Here is a 19,322-nt window from a genome sequence, read left to right as displayed (position 1 = left end):
ATTTTGGGATAAGGTTGTTGTTTTATGCTTTGAGGTTGTTTATGCTCCGGTGGGAGGGGCTTACGGTGTAAAAGAGGTCTATTCCAGGCATTCAACCGATAAGAGATAACATACCGATACCACTTTTTGATTTATTGAATACTGAATCTTGTGTGATTATCGATATATCGTTATTCGTAAATTGACTTCAATGGTTTAATTTTCATGTATTTATTATTAGTGTTGTCATAATAGCCCAACTTTCATTACGGGCCTGCATTGATACCGCCTCATGCTTCTTGCTAGCTGTTAGCATGATAGCTATCAACATTGTCCGCACTGACATTTTGGTGGATTTGGGTCAGATGTTAGCAATTCTTACTCATTTCCAGTTATGTCTACTATATTGGGTACTATATTGGGTAATAAAGGTGTAAATGTGACTATAATAATGGTAAAAACAACGTGTACAGATTTTCTACGCTCTAACTACAAAAGTATTGCTTTTATAAATAGTCATACTTAACGGAAATGAACTTCTAGGACCAATGATCCGCTGTTAACAAGGGATTATATGTATGTATATGTGCACACATTCTAACAAATGTTTTGCCTGAGATTGGCTGAAGCTTGTGCTTCGTGATCTAACTCGTGTTGACGGGTGGATTTGTGCTCAGGCGTCTGCCGGGGCAGCTAAAAGGAGGCCCTTCAGAACAGCTCATGTGTTGATTCATTCCAGTTGGTGCCACAGCACAGGAAGGGCTGCCCTGCCTGTGCGTGAAAACAGTCTGCAAACATGGTGAGTACACACAACCTCCTGTCCGATGCACTTCCGTGTACTTGTCGTATTCGTTGGGACCACAATAACTCATTATATAATAACTAATAATTCCGTATTTTGGGGTAAACTCTTGCCATAATGTGTCGTGTATGCTGTTAAAGGTGTTTTTGTGTGCACTGCATGAGGTTTATAGTGTGGTATAGGAGAAAAGATGAGGCCACTGATCAGCAGATTAGCTCGTTGCTAAGATACCTGTTGATGTCATTGCTGTCACATCTGGACATTCCCTTTAAAAGGAGCCCGTCCCTTTAAAAGGAGCCCGGATAGAAAAAGATTGGCATACAATAAAGGCAGACATCGTGAATCTGTGCTAGAGTGCAGTTTAGAGGCTGAGTCAGGGTCACGGGGTGTGGAGAAATGACCCAAAGTGAAATGCATGTGATTCTGTAACATGTGACGAAATAAGGACAAATACATCCCCCCCCCCACCCCCATACCTTTGAACCAGCGTGTTTGTAAGCCAAGAATGCAGCCAGTCATTGTTTCCAGATGGGATTCTGTGCAGCCAATCACAGTTGGTGCTGTTGCCACTGCCCCCCCCCCCCCCATTCGATGTTCCCATCCAGGCTGCTAAACTCCAGAGGCTGACAGAGGAGGAGAGAGCTCATCTTCTCCCGCTGCTGCAGAATGCCCAGTGGGTGACAGTGGCCGGACGGGACGCCATCTACAAAGAGTTTGTTTTTAAAGATTTTAACCAGGTTCATGATATGTGGCTTTATAATCAAACACACGCCTCGTACGGCAAACTGATGATTGATTGCTGATATGATCGTCAGGCCTTTGGCTTCATGTCCAGGGTGGCACTACAAGCGGAGAAGATGGACCATCATCCCGAGTGGTTTAATGTTTACAATAAGGTAACATTTCTGGTACATACAGTATCTACAATTAATTATAGGTGCTCATTACGTCAACAATATGGTTGTCGAAGACTTTGTACAGTACCGTATATACTGTACACCCGGCTAAACGTGTACTTTCCCACAGGCCACGTACTTTTATAGACAAACCAAATCTGCCTGCCTGCAATTAGTAATCATTTCAGCATATTGTCAATCATTGACTAATCTCTTTAACAAGTAAACTGCATACAGCATAGGCCAACCCCCCAGCCCAAACAGTACTGAGCTGTAAACAATGCCCCCCCCAGCCCAAACAGTACTGAGCTGTAAACAATGCCCCCCCCAGCCCAAACAGTACTGAGCTGTAAACAATGCCCCCCCCCAGCCCAAACAGTCCTGAGCTGTAAACAATGCCCCCCCCCCCGTAAACAATGGTGTGTGACGTGTGTATTAATTGTCCCATCACATCCCATGTCAGAGCAAAGCCGTCACTCATAATGGCGACTTCATGACTTGACCCCGAACCTAATGGCACATTTAGTCTTTGCTTAGTGTACCTGTTTAATTGCACTTTTAGATCATGCTGCGGGCCTCACTTTGGACACCTGTGTATTACATTTTTGGATGATTTCTAAGTGACCATTATTTTTGCTTTTAAAAGGGCAGGTTTGAACCCCCAAAATTCCCAAAGGCTTCATGAAAGGATTAGATTGATTGATTCATTCATTCATTGATTTCTAATGTTCTTTCTAAACTCAGTCGTCCTTGTATCGTCATCCCCCAGGTCCAGATCACCCTGAGCACACATGACTGTGGGGGGTTGTCCCAGCGGGACATCACTTTGGCCACTTTCATTGACCAAGCCTCCCTGATGTGACCAGCGCCTGGAGAAGCCCAACGTGTGCCTGAAACCCCCACAGAACACGGATCATTGATTTCCAGTGCTGTGGAACATTGTGTCTACGTGTATGTTTGAAATGTTGGCGGTGCCTTTACACACGGTGACGTACAGTAAGGGTAATCCTGGTAGATTTCTCTTTCAACTTTCAGGCTTTATTCATTTTTCAATAAGCAAAATGGCTGACCTCACTTGACCTGAATATTTGTCTGTGGACACATCTTGGGACCTGAATCTGCCTTTCATGTCAGTGTGAATGGTTCAATTTCCATTTGACCTGGTCCAACGTGTTTTGCCGTGCAAGAGCTTGGGAAAGGGGCGAAGGTTCTGTTGCTGAAGCAGCTCAGGGCAATGGCTCCCACATCCACACGGCTCAGTTTCCCCTCAAAGCACCACGGCCAAAATTCCCTCTTCTTATTCTTCTCAAAATCGTCACAAATTGTGGATGAATTAAAATGTAATATTACGAGAATAAAGTTGCAAATGTATGAGAAGGTTTTTAATTTGCTACAGGATTGCCTGAGAGCTCCCTGAAAAGGGGGGCACTTATGTGACCTTAGTCCTCCGGCCTGTGGAGGGGCAGGGTACGGAAGGCGGAGTGAGAAGGAATGTTGCCATCTTGGCATCTTGGCACTAGATCTGGCAACATTCCAACCATTGGAAAGGAAGCCATTGATAGGCCGACCTGTACTCGACTGCCATGGATTCAGCTGCTGTTACATATACTCACCAGAAGAGGGTGCTGCTCATGAACCACACTTAACTAAACATTGAACGTTGACAATATTGGGCGGTGCTGGCCGAGATCAAATATTAAAGTTATTCTATCTTGGTGAAATAATAGTTCGGAAGGTAATTAAGGTTTTTTTTATTTTACTTCTAAAGGTAATTGAGGTTTTTTGAGTCTTTGTCTCCCTTCGCGGATGTTTTTTTTCTACAGCATGTTACATCACGATGACGTCATCTAGCCACTTGTACGACAGCCAATAGCTGCTTTTCTTACTGAACGGTGGTGAGACGTGCGAGACATGCTAAATAACAGCTAGCCTGAAACACGACGGAAGTTCCCTTCCTTCTGAGCTACAATATGCTCGTTTCTCCTCAGACACGTAATATTCAGACTTTATTCTCATATTTCAACTATATTTAATATAGTATAAAACATATAAATATATATTTAATTCACGACTCTCATTTTCCAATAAACGAGCCAACGACGAGTGTATATACTTTATTGAAAACAGACCACTGAGTTTTTAAACCGAGTAAAGTGAAAAGAATGTTGACAGGAGAAAGCCTGCATGATGCTGCTGGATGCAGTCAGACGTCCATAGACTAAAAGGACATCTGCTACACGTCTGACTCCCTGAGGATGTTAAGATGAAAGATGAAAATAAAAGACCAAAGCAGGATGACAACAAACCTCTGAAGGCACAGAGGTGAACACCAGCTATGGCTACGATAGCAGACTACAACACAACACCCGTCTGTTGCCATGGTCTTTTAAGCAGGCACTAACTGAATAAACCCTGATCGGTGCAGCCCAGACGTGGGAAACATTCATCCTGTTCATTTTCTTGAAAACACAATGTCAGAACAGAAGCAGCCAGTGCTCACCCAACGGCTAAAGGGCATGACCCGGGTCCGGTAGGGTTCTTATTAGCAGACCACTTGCCATCGGAAACTAGGAGACAAATAACGCCATGGGTTCCATCACAGCACGCTCCTGTAGAGCAGCGCTGGAAATGCCCGTCTTGTCAATCAATAACCTCAATCATGGTGGATTTTCCCTCCAATGCCCTGACGGCGTTAAAGTTTAACAGGAGTCGACGTTTGGAAAGGAAATAGAAGCTAACAGTTGACAGCAGAAGAAGTAGAAAGTGAGGTAGACTGAATATGGACACAATTATGCTCCTGCTAAGGAAAGGAATATGGGCAACTCGCTTCAATTAGTTTTTGTTTTTTTTAAAAATGGGATTTAGTGATATAGAGTGGATCCCCGCACATTTGTGATTCAGCTTTCACGCCCATGCACATTTTTAGTTGACCAAAAATCTGCCTTCATTCCTGTAGAAAACCCATCTCAATACTCCCAAGTCACAAATATGTTTTTATATGTCTGATGCTGTTCTCACATCAAGCATTGAGATCTCGCCCTTTTTCCGCGGTGCTTGAACACACCATCATTGCTGCCAGACACAAACGTGACAATTCCGTCTAGTAATCCCTCACTCATCACAGTTAATTGATTGCAGACCCAACTGTGATGAGTGAATTTCCATGCTTAGCAGGATTCCTAATTTATAAATGGAATACTTTCATAGTTGGAGCATAGAAAACATTATTAGGACTTGTTATAACATTATTAGAGCCCTCTGGACATGAAATAACACCCCTATAGTCACCTTTATATTTATATTACCCAATATATTTCTACACAATGACAGGAAATGAGCCATGTACAACATAAATAAGACTTGTGTTGCTGTAAATGTGTTACGGTGCTAGTAGGGGAGCAGGGGAGCAGACAGGAAGTGACGTCGGGGGTTCCTTATGGTAACCTTAATGTAGAATAGCATATATCATCATATATCATTATTCAATGAAAAAACGTGATAGAGTGAAGGCATAAAATTTGAAGTTTGAAGTGTCAAGGGATTACGGCATAATCCCTGCACTCTGATTGGTCATCTTGCATCACCACTCATGAGAAGTGAGGGCTGAAATATTTGATGATTGAAATGTCTTCAACAAGTTTGTGAGGGCTTAAATTGTGTTTTCTGGATTGAAGATAAGCTGTTCATCCAAAACAGGAGAACATCGAGTTAGCAGGAGGGTTCGGAGGGAGAGCAGCAAGGCGTGTGTTTCGTCATTTGCTGGTGGTCCCTAACCCTAGCCCCCCTCCCCAAAGAGCAGGGATCTACCGTATTCACAAGGTTGCCTTGAATGGGACCAAGAACCGATAGAGCTGCTAGGCTTTGGCTAAAAGTAGTAAGTACTTTCTTTGATATGATGTGACATTAAAAACATCTAATCCCCATTTGAAAGTATTGAAGTCCTCCACCAGCAGGAAATGGAGCAGAGAAGCGGATGAACAGGAAGTCGGGACAACAAGTGGCCAAACAAGAACGCAAGCGTACAGGAAGACAGAGTGGTTGAAATATGAACCTGAATTGTTCCCGCCAGAGTTTTTCCACAACCAGCCTGGGGTTGCTGGTTCTGGTCTCAGTCGTTTTTTTTGTTGTTTTTTTTACATCTTATTTTCTGCTGAGCCATCAGAGATTGTGAAAGTGAAATGTTGTGACATGAAAAAGTAAATAAAGGTTTGCTATGCAGTCTAGCTGAACTTGAAAGCATTGAAAAGGACACACATTCGCTAGAATCTTCAAACCAAAGACCTAAACCAGACTTGGGGTAGTTTGGGTGTGGAATTATCCAAATGGACGTCCTGTGCTTCAAAAGCCTTTGCAGGCGTTTTCCTTGCAGCGATGCAGGATAAGGCAACCGACGGGAGGACGGGAGCGAGCTTCCCAGGGTGCACCCTGGCAAGGTCAGAACGGCCCGCTCTTTTTTGGGTGGGCTTTGCCGTTACCATTCATGTGGCTGGCGTTTGACTTGGGACTTTTCACCTCCGTGCTGTAGAGACAGTCCAGGAAGCCTCGGGAGATCTCCGTTACCATGGATCTGTCTGGGATGGACTGGGCCATGCCGTAGATTGCTCCCTGGAACGCCAACAAACATCCACTTGATTAGGAACACTGGCTAAATATAGCGACAATGTCACACTGATCCCTCCTGCTGCGTCTTCTTATTCTCTGGCAGATCTGCTAGAAGAAGCTCACCAAAATGTCTGACCCGCTTGCCATCCCCTTCCTCGCCTGTCACACAAACACGGCCATCACTCTCATCATTTCCAGGGAATCTTGGCCTGCCGAGTCCACTATTGGAAGCGGTTTGATGCCAGGACCGTCCCTGTATGTACGTCGTCTTTTAGGAGCAACACCAATCCTCTAGCTTGTCCCGTCATGTGACCCAGGAAACGGCCACGCTCCAATAGCAGCCAATAATAGCAGCGGTATTGACAAGTGTGTAAGAACATCCAATTCATGGTTTTCTTTATCTTCCTGTTTATTTCACACACGCATGCTAATTTCTTACCGCCGTTAATGCCTTATTTTTCACAGCCCTACTAAATATTTACCTTTTTGTTGAAAAGGGACATTTTGCTGGAACTTACTTCTGTTTGACTGCTGATTACTGAGGAACAGAAAAGGGTAGAAACTAACTTTTTTGGATGAAGGATGAGAGTCTAATCCTTCTTTTGGTATTCATCATGTTTTTAGCCACGGAATATAATATTCTGGGTGCCTTGAAAAATCCCTTAATTAGTTCATTAATGCAAAAAATATTTTTTGCTTCATTATGAAAATTCTTGGGCTTGTTAGGTTAATTGGTGACTCCAAATTGTCCATAGGTATGAATGTGATTGTGGTGGGAATGCTGGAGCCTATCCCAGCTGTCTTCCGGCACACACTGTGTCAACAACTGGTATCTCACAGCATCGGCAGGCAACACGCACGTTGCCATGGGCAACACGCACGTTGCCATGGGCAACACGCACGTTGCCATGGGCAACACGCACGTTGCCATGGGCAACACGCACGTTGCCATGGGCAACACGCACGTTGCCATGGGCAACACACAGAGAAAAGAATCAAACATCCAAGAGGCAAAGCTACTGGAGGGACAGGCTGAGCAGGATACGGTAACGAGCGCTTGGCTGCTAATTTGTCACATGAGGCTTTCAGACGAGTCCACCTTGTGAGGTAGTTCTGAAACCACTCCACAAATGGGGCACCATTATAAATAATATCCAACTACTAATTGATTGTAATTATTCATTTAATCTAACAATATCATCAATTAGAACACGCGTCAATTTCATTGAATTTAATACACGCCCTCATCATCATCATCATCATCATCAGCTATTTGTGTAAGAAGGTGACCTCACCTTTCCTGTGGTCTTCTCTTTAGGGTTCTTCATGATGATGGCAACCTGCTCCCTGATGTCCCCAACAAAGCGTTCCACCACTCCAGGCTGGGTGTGGAGAAGCGTGCAACAAATGTGGATGCTGTGAAGAGATTGCGACGTTGTGTCACTGACAAATACTACAAATACTACAAATACTACAAGACAATGGTTGGAGGTACTGCTCCTCACCTGGATGGGTACTGCAGCGTGTTGAGATTCCAGCCCTTTGCCGTCAGTGCGTTAGACAGGCGGAAAATGTCAAAGACGTCCGAGCCGATTGCCACCACGGAAACCTCCGGATCCCCAAACACAAACACGTCCTTCATCTTTCTGATCCTGTCAAAAAGGGAAGAAAAATTATGTTTGAAATGTTGCATGAGGTGAACATGAAATATGAAATATGGACAACTTACTCTGTTTTGATTTTGCGTGCCACGCAGATGATTTTCCGAGTGGCGTCCACGTATCCGTTCTCTCCCATGTGCATCATGGTTGCCCAGCAGGCTGCAACGATTCCTCCGGGTCTGGAGCCCGCTATCGAGGGGGAGGCGTAGATTCCACCCTGCCAGTCTGGAGCCACAAAGTACTGATAGTGACGGTACCTTGTGTCACTGTAGAGGATCACCGAGGAACCTTTGGGGGCGTAGCCATACTGGAGACACCGACAGAGGAACAAAGTAACATTTCGATTATTGGAAAGGTCCCGAGAAGGAGAAGGTCGCATGAAGAGCCAACCTCCAGGACACGCAACCATTTCTTCAGTTAAACTGCTGGACTGAACGTAGCTTGATGCTACAGATTCCAAAGCCAAGGCCGTCATCCCGCTTTGCCCTTCCAATTTGGTCTTATCGCATTTTTACAACAATTATTTAATCACGCTGTTTTGTGTTTGAATGTGGCTTATTATGAGTTTTAAAATGCATATTGAAGCACATTTTGGCCTAAAGGCATTTAGAAGACACATTCAAAGTAATGATATATACGTAGTATTCTACCTTGGTCACTAGGTGTCAGTAATGTTGGCACCACACCGGATCACCAGAACAACAGTCCTTTATTGCAGCCTGGCTTGAAGGATCTCGCAGCAGGCATAAAAAACACGGGCTACTGTTGTGGCTGTGACACACGCCGAGCTAAAACTCAACTATGAACCCCAACGTTACTTCCTGTCCGCCCTCGACTCAGCAACACAAGTCTTCCTTTTGTCTTATTGTCTCTTAATATGCCTACTATGTTGGTTGATAGGAGTGTAAAGATGACTGTAGGGGTGTTATTGCATGTTTACAGGGCTCTAATCATGTTAAAAACTGTATTTAGAAAGTTGTAAACAGGTTTTCTAAGCTCCAACTCCAAAAATATTCCCTTAATATATTGGTTAGTAGTCCTCCAGAGAGACCCTGATTATTTACATTCATCCGTGGCAGCGTGTTTGTAAAGACAACATTTGGTAACAGACCCAGGACTAGTTCAGATCAATCAATATGACACATATAAGGTATCCAAGTTGACATACTACAAAGTACAAACAGGATACGAGAGTAAAGTTAGCTTTAAAATGTGGTGTCCCTCACCTTGTGCGTGTCCGCGGAGATGCTGGTGACACCTTTAACCCGGAAGTCGAATGGCGGGAGGGCGTAGCCAGCCTTGGCCATGAAGACAATGAGAAAGCCGCCGAGACAAGCGTCCACGTGCATTGGGAGGTTGTAGCGTACGGCAAGCTGGAAAACACGGCGAGAAAGAATAAGACGGGAAGTTCTGGAGTTTCAAGAGACAATAAGAATTTGCTTGGGACCTTTGCCACTTCCTCGATGGGGTCCATGGTCCCGTGTGGAAACTGGGGGGCCGAGCACACAAGCATGGCCGTGTTCTTGCTGATGGCTCGCTTCATAGCCTTGTGGACGTGAAACCGGAGGAACGTTGAAGCAACAATAGCACCATCTCGTTACGCCAATCAAACAAAGGAGGCTGTGACCCTCTTCTCACCTTCACATCAACTTGCATTGTTTTCTTGTTGAGTGGAATGTGAACAAGCTTCATCCCAAAGTAATGCGCCGCTTTGTCGAAGGCCGCATGGACACTGATTGGTGCCAGACTTTGCAAATGACAACAAAACACAAGATTAGTCCAGAAGACGCTTTCATATAGCTGTTGTCACATGCTGGAGTAGATCCCGCTACACGTGTTGGGGGGGGGGGGTCTCTCAGCATGCTTTATGTTGATCACACCGTGAGAGAGATAGTGCTTTGAGTTTATGTGCATTGTATTTGCTATGCTATGCTATGATCATAGTTGAAGTCTGCCTGGGACCAATTCCAATTCCTATGCAGCTCATGACGTGACATAGCAGTTATGCATTATGCCAACACTATATGCTTCATGATCGCATACATTGATGGCAAAAGTGCAGTGTCCCACAAATTTTAAAAATGATTCAAATTTTGCAAATTTGTGGAGTTCCGACTCTGATCCACACTATAACAAAATGTATTTTTTATGTATTCAAAATTTCAGTGAAAACTTAATATTTATTATATCTTTCTATATCAGAGGCAAAAAGAGTGCACAAAGGGATCGTGTTTAGTGCAGTTTTAGCATAAAAAGGGCCAGAAGATGGAAGAAGTGCATTTGATCCTGAGAGCCTGGCATGCATCTTTCCCAAGTAGTGTGCAAAAGTTGACGCATTGAAGGGAAACGTTAACGCATGAATGTGCATGCAAACACGTGCACACGCGCAGTTTAGTTGCGAAACAACAATATTTTGTGTTGTTTATGTTGTGGCATAGTTATTTATATATTTTGGCTAAATATGTGTCAAAAGTACCTTGATGTGTAAAGGTACCAAATGTGTTCCAACTCTGAGCTGTAACATTAGCATGAGCATCGTAGAGACAGGCAGTATTAACCAATACTAACCCTAACCCACCACCCATATAGTATACTACTTATATATTATTCGTCAGTGTACCATCAAGTTCTTTGAAGCTGTTGAGCTTTTGACTCGCTATATTGCTGCTTTACAAAGAAGAAGATGAATTACTGCTGAAAAATCCATAAGCTTACATTTCTGGATATTTGACACCTCGTTCATATGCCATGTCTCGGTAAGCCTTGCACGCCATCAGTATGCTCTCTGTTCCTCCTGACGTCACCTGAACAAAAGAAAACAAAGTTCAATCAAAGTCCCGTACTTGGCGTGAACAATGAACTAGCTTACTGTGCCACACGAGTCGGGTCCACCGTGGAAGAGGGTGCAGGTCATTCTGACCACCTCGGCCTCCATCTTTCTTACACCGGGAAAGATATCTGGGTGAAGGGGGTTGCTCCATGCAAAATCTCCATACACCTTTGAGCAAAAACAAGGCACCGTTTGGACACAAAAATCTGGTGGAAAAGGTGAGTGATGATCTTTTGAGAGCAACGGTAAAAGAGCTACAGTGAACCTGGCAAAACAACATACTGTATATATTGTACGCTGGAACCTATACAAGGCCCCGGAGGCATACCTTCACCAGGAGTTTAGTGAGGTTTTCGTCACCCCAGTAGACGGCGCCTGAAACACACCCTTTCTGCCACTGCACCTCGTCTGCAACGACACATAACCTCCTCAGGACCACGGTCCACAGTCGTAGATCGCAAACTTAGTCCACCTTACTCAGAGTTTGGTACTCGCTGATTTTGTCCAACACTTGGTTCTGTGTGAGACCTTTGGACGGTAGCTTTTTAGTGTAGCTCATCCCGTTCTTCAGAGTACACAGGCCTACCGACATGTCGTCTAAAGCCTTGTTCAGCTGGCTCTGGATCTGTGGTGAGAGAGCAGCGTTACTTTTCCAGACATGATGGTGTGCCATCGCATACAGATGGCTGGATATGATGGCAATGACCACAAGCTGCTGAACGTTATCTCCAAGTGGGCCAAAGGTCCCCCCGGCCTCCATTCCGCACTCATCATCAGCCGTGACTCATAAGAGGTTCAGACGACACACGACGTCGCCGCACTTACCGCCCCGCCAACAAAGGGTATTTTTCTGATGACTCGAAAGCACTGCTTCTTCATTCTGGATAGGAGACCTATGAACCAAGAAGAAGCAGACAGCAGCACATAATCACAGTCTGGGGGGGTAGAAAGTACTTCATCGGGTTTATTTCCACAGTAATCTAAGCAGCTTCCGCTCCACACAACAAGTCCGATAGCTGGAGTTGACTTTAATGCTGAGTTCCAACAGAAGGTAGACATTTGCGTGGTTCTTACTTTCTTGCTGGAAGAGAAACCCTCTAAGCCAGACCGCTCCCAGTGTGCTGATAACCGTCACTCCGATGATTTGCCATGGCTCCAGGTCCCCGCAGTGCAAGTTCACCTGCCGCCGGCCCTCCTCCACATAGAGGAGCACCATCTCCTTGTACACCTCCAAGGCACTCTGGGCCAAGACACATATTTACCAACGTGAGCATTGATCATTGCAGTCTTGTCGCTAATATTGGATATACATTAGTGTCCTACAAGGACTGCCTTACTGGACTGGTTCATTTGGTCATTTCTTTCAGTCTGTGTCAGGGGTCGGCAACCTTTACTATGAAAAGAGCCATTTTACCCCCTTGCACACTAAAGAAAAATAACCTGGAGCCGCAAAACATATGTTTAAAACAATTAGGGAGTATCAAAGTAGTTCAGATAACAAAAGACGAGTTGGAGTACTCTTGCTAGTATTGGAGATAAACTTACATAAATATATGTGTAAAGTACAGTAAACTTACCTGATTTGTTTACTCTGGCGCAAACAAGTTCCCATGCACCAGTTTTTTTTTAAAAATGATCTCTAATATATTTTTTGGAATTATCAAGTAGTTCTGGGAAAGTATTACTTCACCATTCAGTGGTGCCCAGCCAATCACAGGGCACATATAGACAAACAACCATTCACACTCACATTCATACCTATGGACAATTTGGAGTCGCTAATTAACCTAGCATGTTTTTGGAATGTGGGAGGAAACCGGAGTACCCGGAAAAAAACCCACACATGCACGGGGAGAACATGCAAACTCAGGGTGGAATTGAACTCGGGTCTTCTAGTTGTGAGGCCTGCGCGCTAACCACTCGTACGCCGTGCAGCCCATGATAAAGTATTACTTATTTTCCTTCATGTTTACTTGTGTGAGAGAGAACTGAATAGCATCCTGTCTGCTGTCAGAACTCAGTCAGGATGCATTCATGGTCTCACACAAAGTTGGATTTTTTTAAACTCATTACAAACACATGCATTTTCCCCACTCGGGTGTTAAAAAATATTCAAACATTGCAAAGGGAGCCACAACAAAGAGGCTGAAGAGCCACATGCGGCTCTGGAGCCGCAGGTTGCTGACCCCTGGTCTGTGTGAACACTAACCACGCTTGGATGGTTCTACTGTATATGCAGAAAACTATTGGAAATGCATAAACATACAAATAAATGATGATTCATTCCGTTCACAAAAAAGAACTAGTCCTTCAGATCCGTTCGTTCGTGACCAAAACACCACTAATTAAAGTTGCTTTTATCTTCATTGAAGATGTGATCTTGGCGTGACTGTTCTCAAAGACACGCTGTGGCAGCGAGATCAACACCTTCCTCTGTAACACCACCTTCCTGTTTTGCCATGAGTTACTTCTGGAAACATTGTTTCCAAAAAGCCAAAATGGAGCCAATAAAAGTTGCAAGTTCCAGCATTTTGATAAAGACGGTGAGAAAGACTCCAAAACTGCAAGGAGGTGCTGAAGGGGAAGGTGTGTTCATTACACCTTTTAGTTTAAACATTTGACTTGTTTACGTCGCTGTTGCCCATACATTCATCTATTTGTAGCAGCCGTTTGGACCGCCACAAATTAATTGGCCTCTACCTGTTCGCTATTGCATTGAAACGTGTCTGTGAATGTATCTTGTCGTTCCAACTCTGAACACACACCTCACACCTCACCTCACACCTCATACGCATCCGGCCTGCCACAGACTAAAGTGTAGGTTGCCCAGCATGCTCTGGGGTTACGCCGTATGTAATAGTTCACAGTGAACTGGCCTGGCAAACATAGTCAGCAGTCATATATATTGTGAGAGGATGCTATAGGTCAGGATGATAATTAATACATGAATTAGTCACTAAAAATCAAACTGCCATGCTGCCATGTCCCCCGCATCCAAAGGGCTATCAGAGGATTCACTCTGTGAATTCACTGTTCACTCAAAGTATCATTAAAATCGCATTTTGTCGACCCAATTCCGTGTGTCATCCCGTCTCGTGACACCATTATATATATATTTACAGTGAACTTTAAAGCCGTGTTCCTCCACAAAGACAGTTCCACCTACCATCCCAAACCTATGCAGCAGGGAGAACTGGTCTGCACTCCCACTCATGAATAAGCAATGACATGACGGACTCATAGCGGACATAAAGGCCGCTGATGTACTTACATGAAGAGACATGCTCGGCTCCACAGAGATCACTTTCCACCTCACACACAAACACCGTCAGCAGTCTCGCACTCTGCACGGCTCGTCTTCCTCCAGAGCGAAGAGCGAGTAAAGTTTGTCAGCTGACTCAACGACTATCACCAGGCTCCTCCCTGTAGCTGGACTGTCAATCAACACTGGGGTGTTGCAATCGCATCAAAGTCAAAGTCATAGGAAAAAATCAGTGTCAAAGTCTATCTGACCAAATGCTTTTGGTGTAAAAAAGGAAAATAAAATCATCTGTGGCGGGAATTTTATGACACAATAAGTTTGATAGCATGGGTGCCTCAGCTGTAATCCGATAGAAGACGGCTTAAGGTTCACAAAGATAATATCTTAACTTAGTTCCAACCGTGCACTTTGGGCTGGTTGTGCAATTATTGTAGTACACCAGAGGATTTGAATGAATGAAAAGGAGAACACAGAATGTACCCACAATGCAGCAGTCACACACGCCTGTCGGGATAACATTCAGGTTTGGCGAGATCAGCCGCACAGAGCAGAGTGGGAAGCGGGACCTCATACTGACTGGCGTGATCACACCATTAGTGCATGAAGATAGAGGTGCTGGTGCCACACGTCCAAGCTTCTTCTGCCATAAAAGCCATTAAACATCCTTATCTTTCATCAGTTCAAAAGTCGGAGAGAACTCTGGTATCTCACGTCGACTCCGTCACGACCCACCCACCGCATCAGCATACCTGGCAACCTTTGCTTTGGAAAATAGGCAACGTTTTCCACAAATGAAGGGAAATTCTTCCACCTGCCCACTGTCAATGCTGAACAATGTCCTTGCAGATGGCTGTCACTCCGATGGCCTTGATTCCGCCACCTCGGCCTGCCTGACTCTTTCCTTAATCAACCAATTGGAAGCTTGCTATTCCGATTAATCGGTTAGGCTTAGGCCAGGGGTGTCCAAACTTTTTCCACCATGTGCCGCGTACCTGCTCACTTTTAGATCGTTTTTAAACTGAACCATTTAGATGTGCAAAGAGGTTTCCTACATTAAAAAAAAGAACCTGCATATCAGCTTTGTGGTACGAGTGACACTTTTTTATGCTCCTTTTGCATTTTTTCTGTAATAACAGGGTTTCCCCTCTGATTTTCTGAAGCTAGTGTTTTGAAGACAAGCCATACGTTTTGCAAGATACGTTTTGCATCAACACAATACGTGTACTTTGATCTGGTAGCAAATACACAAGTGCTGACAAGGAAAATGGGCGATTCCGATGAATGTTTATGAAAATGAATCCCAGTGAAACATTTTTATGATAGCTTAAATTGTTTTCAAACTAATCATGGACAATATTTGTGTAAATATTAAGCATAAATGTATCTATATAGCATATTCATACAACATATTGCTTAACATTGTTTTCAAGTTTTTATCTACGTGACGATCAATTACATGTAACAGAAATCCATTTTTCTTGTTGATTTTTTTTGTTTTCTTGTTCAATTGCATGTGTACTGATACCAATACCAATAATAAAACAGCCGTGGTCTGTAAATGGCCACCAGACCGCACTTTGGACACCTCTGACCTAGATTGACCAAATCAATATGAACCAAACACAAACAGTTAGTGGTTTGGTCATCAATATATCAGAAAGAGGTCAAAATGTTGATCAGTTTTCCAAAGTCATATTATATTCAAAAATATTCACAATCGAGAGGCAGAAATCATTACATTCTTAAATCAAAAGACGATGAATCAAATACCAAAATAGTGGTTGCTTAATTGGATAATGGATTAGCCACGTTGTAGCTCGCCCATCAACATTGTTGACAGAGTTTAGCATGCATCAGAGGTGCCCAAAGCGCAGCACAGGGGCCATTTGCAGCCCCTTATTGGTTATTATTATTCACTTGTTATTGGTCTGGTGACCAGTCCAGGATGCATCTGGACATCCCATTCAGCTGGGATGGGCTCCAGCATACCCCTGCAAACCTAGTGAGGATGAGCGGCATAGAAAAAGATGATTTTGGTGTTTTTTTATGTGGTCGTTGACATTACAAATAAATCTGTAAGAGGAGCAGGTTGGTGGTTGGGGCCTTTTAGTGAGCCAAGCCATCCATCATCCAGCTGTAAAGCCTTGTAAATGTATACCCAAGACTTTTGTGCCACTATTGTCTTACTTTGTCTCATTCAACAGGGACAGCTTTTGTTGTCTCAGAGTGTGTGTGTGTGGGGGGGGGGGTTAAGTTATGTTCTCATGGAAAACATATTGGGTGTAAAGTGTCGGGTCATCTCTGATCCACATCATGGCAGATCTAACCCTTTCATTTAGTTTCTTTGTGTTGTCATGGCTTCCATTCTGCTCCTTTAATATGTCCACATCGATCTTGTGACAAAAAGCTTTGTTTAAACTTCCTGCACACTCAAGTTGAACAGGATCTCTAATTTTAAACCATGTATGCCACAATGAACAATTGCTAGCATCTATAAAGTTTCTAGAGAGGAAGTGCCGTCCGGAGACTGACTGTGTGTACTGGGAAGTCTTTTAAATGACATTGTCATTGTTTTCGGCGTACAACAGTTCACACGGGCTTTTCGTGTAAACAGTTTCGCAACCAGCCATAAATCGACACGTAAGGCGTTTACATCACAGGCCACTTCTTAACACTGCCGTTGGACTTAAGAGCATCCCGGAGATGAAAAGAGGTCAGCTGATTACTGACTTCAGTGGCCACAAACAACCGTGCCCCATAACGTCTTGTAGCAAACGTTATTACGGTGGCCGAGAAAGCTCACCACAATGTAAAAGCGAGAGCACAAAACACTGCAATGTACTAACAATGCCAAAGTGACTGCGACTTACCCAGTAATCCATGTTGTCAAGGCAATTTGTCACAGACAACCTTGTTTTAAAGGAAAGTCACCTCCAATGGTCTCCCGAGGTCTTGGTTGTCATCTACATGCTAGCGATTATTAAACACAACAGCCTGCAAGCTAACTCACATCCCGGAAGTAAGGGCCACAGTGCGCACGCTCCGCGCGAGTGCTAATGTGACAACGCACTGGATGGCTATTGGTAGCTAAACTCCAACTCCATGTACTTTTTATGTCTGCGATCCAAGCGACATCAAGCGGATTTGAACAACTCTTCTACTAGTTCTACAGTGTTTAGCGTATACTAATTGTACGGTCACCTACAAGAGAATAATCACCAGCAAAAAAGAATGTATCGTCAATCAACCGACTCGTTGATGTCCTTGGAAGCGCTACTTTGTGTGGGAAACAGCACCATATAGCGGTCAAACACTATTACTGCACCCAGCTAAGGCTGCACCCCACGAGGACACAAATAATTTGAATTTAAATGTTAGTTAATAAAACATCATCCGGAGCAGGTCTTAATCAATGTTAAGCTAGCTAAAATTAACTCGCTTTCTCGTGTTATACTGCACAGAAAAGGTAAAGGTTTCACATAAGGATTATGAATGATGGGCAAAATAAAAAGTGCAGTTCCTACAGACAATTCAGCTTGCAGAACTTGGCTTTGTTTTGCTCTGATCAGCCAATCAGAAGATGGGAAAATGGGGATGTCATTATGGGCCTGCTAGCTGGCCCTGTGAGGCCAATCTGTAATTTGATTGGTTAAATAAATAGCCAATTTCTAGTTCTTTTGTGTCATGGGCCTGCACTCCTGACTCTGAAGGCCCTGGGTAGATTACAAAGTGGATTGGACGTACACATTGGAAGCAGTGCAGCCATGAGACACACTAAATGAACATAACAGACAGTTTGGAATAAATAGAAATAATTTGATGGACCAAATACTAGAATTGAAGTTTTAAATGTAAGTCAGTGTTGAGGCCAGCAGAGAAGGCGGTGCTGGCCCCGACTGCAAACCACTCGTAGATAGAGCTTCTCCATAACTGCAGTATACATCCTATGGAATCATAACACAATTTATGTCTAATTTATTCTATTTTAGATGATAAAGGGTTCAGAATTTACCGTAATGTTATTTGCATGAAATACTATATTTGTATTATGTTGACTGAACTAATCATTTTTACATCAATTATCAAATCAATGATATTATGTAACTGCTCAACTATTTTGAGTAGATGGAACTTAATTTTTTAATGAAATCAAAGTCAACCCAGCTTGAGCCACTTGAACTGGGCGCCATGTTTGATTTCCAATGGCATATTGTATACACACAGGGCTATATGGGTGTAAATAAGCTTTGCTTCTTCCTTCTCCCTTTCAGGTGGAATGGAGGAATCGTACAGTGTTCCTAAATGGCTTTTTTGAATCATGTTTGAATACTATGCAGAATTAACGAGAGGTGTCTGAAAGCACACCCTTCCAACAACCGTACAATAATTATTATAATGTTCAATGTAGATCTTCTCTTCATCTCACCGCCGTAATATCGGGACGCTTAACGTGGGTCTTTTCCACGCGCGATGCGAGCGAACGGAAGGCGTGGAACACAAAGACGAGGCGTCCCCCGAGGCCAACAATTCCACTGGAATCGGCGTCCGCGGGCTCCAAAAGCCGAGGTGGGACGTACAAAGCGTGGCTGTGAAAGGAAACTCCAAAGCACATTAAAAGCGAATCGGTTTTTGTTCAAAGTGTGTTGGGGGTCATTCCGGTCACGACGCGCGCACCTCTCCAAAAGCGCACACGTCTCCAAAGACGCACTCCATACTTTGTAAAGGACAGTCACATTGTTGGGGGGCTCCACAAGAGCTGTACATATGGCATCCGGGTTGCAATTAAATGTTTTTAAGATGCTTCTTTCTTGAAGAACTTTCCCTTTCTCTTTCTCTTCTCCGCCGGCTCTTTGGCAGAAGGAGCGAGGGGGGGTGGGGGGCTTACATTCAATGGCGGCCCTGATAACAATCTGGTCAGCGAGTTGTTGGACTTCGATTGCCCTTCTCAAAACCTCCTCCAAACAAAAAGCCGAAGACGAAAATAAAGCCCCACCTGGTACCCCTGTTTGCTAAAATAAGAAGAAATACGTTTGCTTGAATAAATAAGCCGGGGAGGGCGCCGGCGTCGGTGCCGAGCGGGCGCGCCGGCCAGGTATCACCTGCTGGGCGGCCATTTTATTCTTCAACGTTGTTACGTGCTTTTCCTCGCGGCTCGATCTGCTCTCGTATCTGGTGTCGTATCTGGTGTCGTATCTGGTGTCATATCTGGTGTCATATCTGGTGTCGTATCTGCTGTCGTATCTGGTGTCATATCTGCTGCATATCTGGTGTCATATCTGCTGTCATATCT

The 19,322-nt window shown here is 44.0% G+C and overlaps 2 protein-coding genes across 4 annotated transcripts; one reads left to right on the top strand and one right to left on the bottom strand.

Annotated features, from left to right (window-relative positions):
* The first annotated feature begins 77 nt into the window (after positions 1-77).
* Positions 78-3,210, top strand: pcbd1 (pterin-4 alpha-carbinolamine dehydratase/dimerization cofactor of hepatocyte nuclear factor 1 alpha). Of its 2 annotated transcripts, XM_078793809.1 has the most exons (5): positions 79-555; positions 657-778; positions 1,387-1,518; positions 1,597-1,677; positions 2,447-3,210. In XM_078793809.1, exons 2-5 carry the CDS (start codon positions 776-778, stop codon positions 2,537-2,539), a joined length of 309 nt encoding a protein of 102 aa, XP_078649935.1. In that variant the 5' UTR covers positions 79-555; positions 657-775; the 3' UTR covers positions 2,540-3,210. The 2 variants fall into 2 exon arrangements, with proteins under 2 accessions (XP_057908675.1, XP_078649935.1); XM_058052692.2 differs by having other exon boundaries at positions 78-778; positions 1,387-1,493.
* Positions 3,211-3,785: 575 nt separating this feature from the next.
* On the bottom strand, positions 3,786-17,185 carry sgpl1 (sphingosine-1-phosphate lyase 1). 2 transcript variants are annotated; one of them, XM_058052658.2, is made up of 14 exons: positions 16,903-17,185; positions 11,845-12,010; positions 11,596-11,663; positions 11,248-11,395; positions 11,099-11,178; positions 10,810-10,938; positions 10,656-10,744; positions 9,579-9,687; positions 9,388-9,486; positions 9,167-9,313; positions 8,009-8,247; positions 7,785-7,931; positions 7,575-7,695; positions 3,786-6,282 (listed from the first exon to the last, which is right to left on the bottom strand). In XM_058052658.2, exons 1-14 carry the CDS (start codon positions 16,912-16,914, stop codon positions 6,112-6,114), a joined length of 1,725 nt encoding a protein of 574 aa, XP_057908641.2. In that variant the 5' UTR covers positions 16,915-17,185; the 3' UTR covers positions 3,786-6,111. The 2 variants fall into 2 exon arrangements, with proteins under 2 accessions (XP_057908641.2, XP_057908651.2); XM_058052668.2 differs by lacking the exon at positions 16,903-17,185 and adding an exon at positions 14,042-14,209.
* Positions 17,186-19,322: the final 2,137 nt, after the last annotated feature.

The sequence above is a fragment of the Doryrhamphus excisus genome, linkage group LG10, assembly GCF_037039965.1.
Source record: "Doryrhamphus excisus strain RoL-2023G ecotype Guam linkage group LG10, RoL_Dexc_Guam_v1.1, whole genome shotgun sequence".
Classification (NCBI taxonomy): domain Eukaryota; kingdom Metazoa; phylum Chordata; class Actinopteri; order Syngnathiformes; family Syngnathidae; genus Doryrhamphus; species Doryrhamphus excisus.
Note: the sequence above shows the minus strand (reverse complement) of the source record. Positions and strands in the feature narration are given on the sequence as shown.

Excerpts from the sequence above, each read along its gene's own strand:
- sgpl1 (XM_058052658.2), bottom strand. Across the intron at positions 10,939-11,098 it reads TCACTAAACTCCTGGTGAAG|GTGTATGGAGATTTTGCATG; the intron begins GTATGCCTCCGG and ends TTTTGCTCAAAG. Across the intron at positions 8,248-9,166 it reads TCTCCGCGGACACGCACAAG|TATGGCTACGCCCCCAAAGG; the intron begins GTGAGGGACACC and ends CGGTGTCTCCAG.
- pcbd1 (XM_078793809.1), top strand. Across the intron at positions 1,519-1,596 it reads TTTTTAAAGATTTTAACCAG|GCCTTTGGCTTCATGTCCAG; the intron begins GTTCATGATATG and ends TATGATCGTCAG. Across the intron at positions 1,678-2,446 it reads GGTTTAATGTTTACAATAAG|GTCCAGATCACCCTGAGCAC; the intron begins GTAACATTTCTG and ends GTCATCCCCCAG.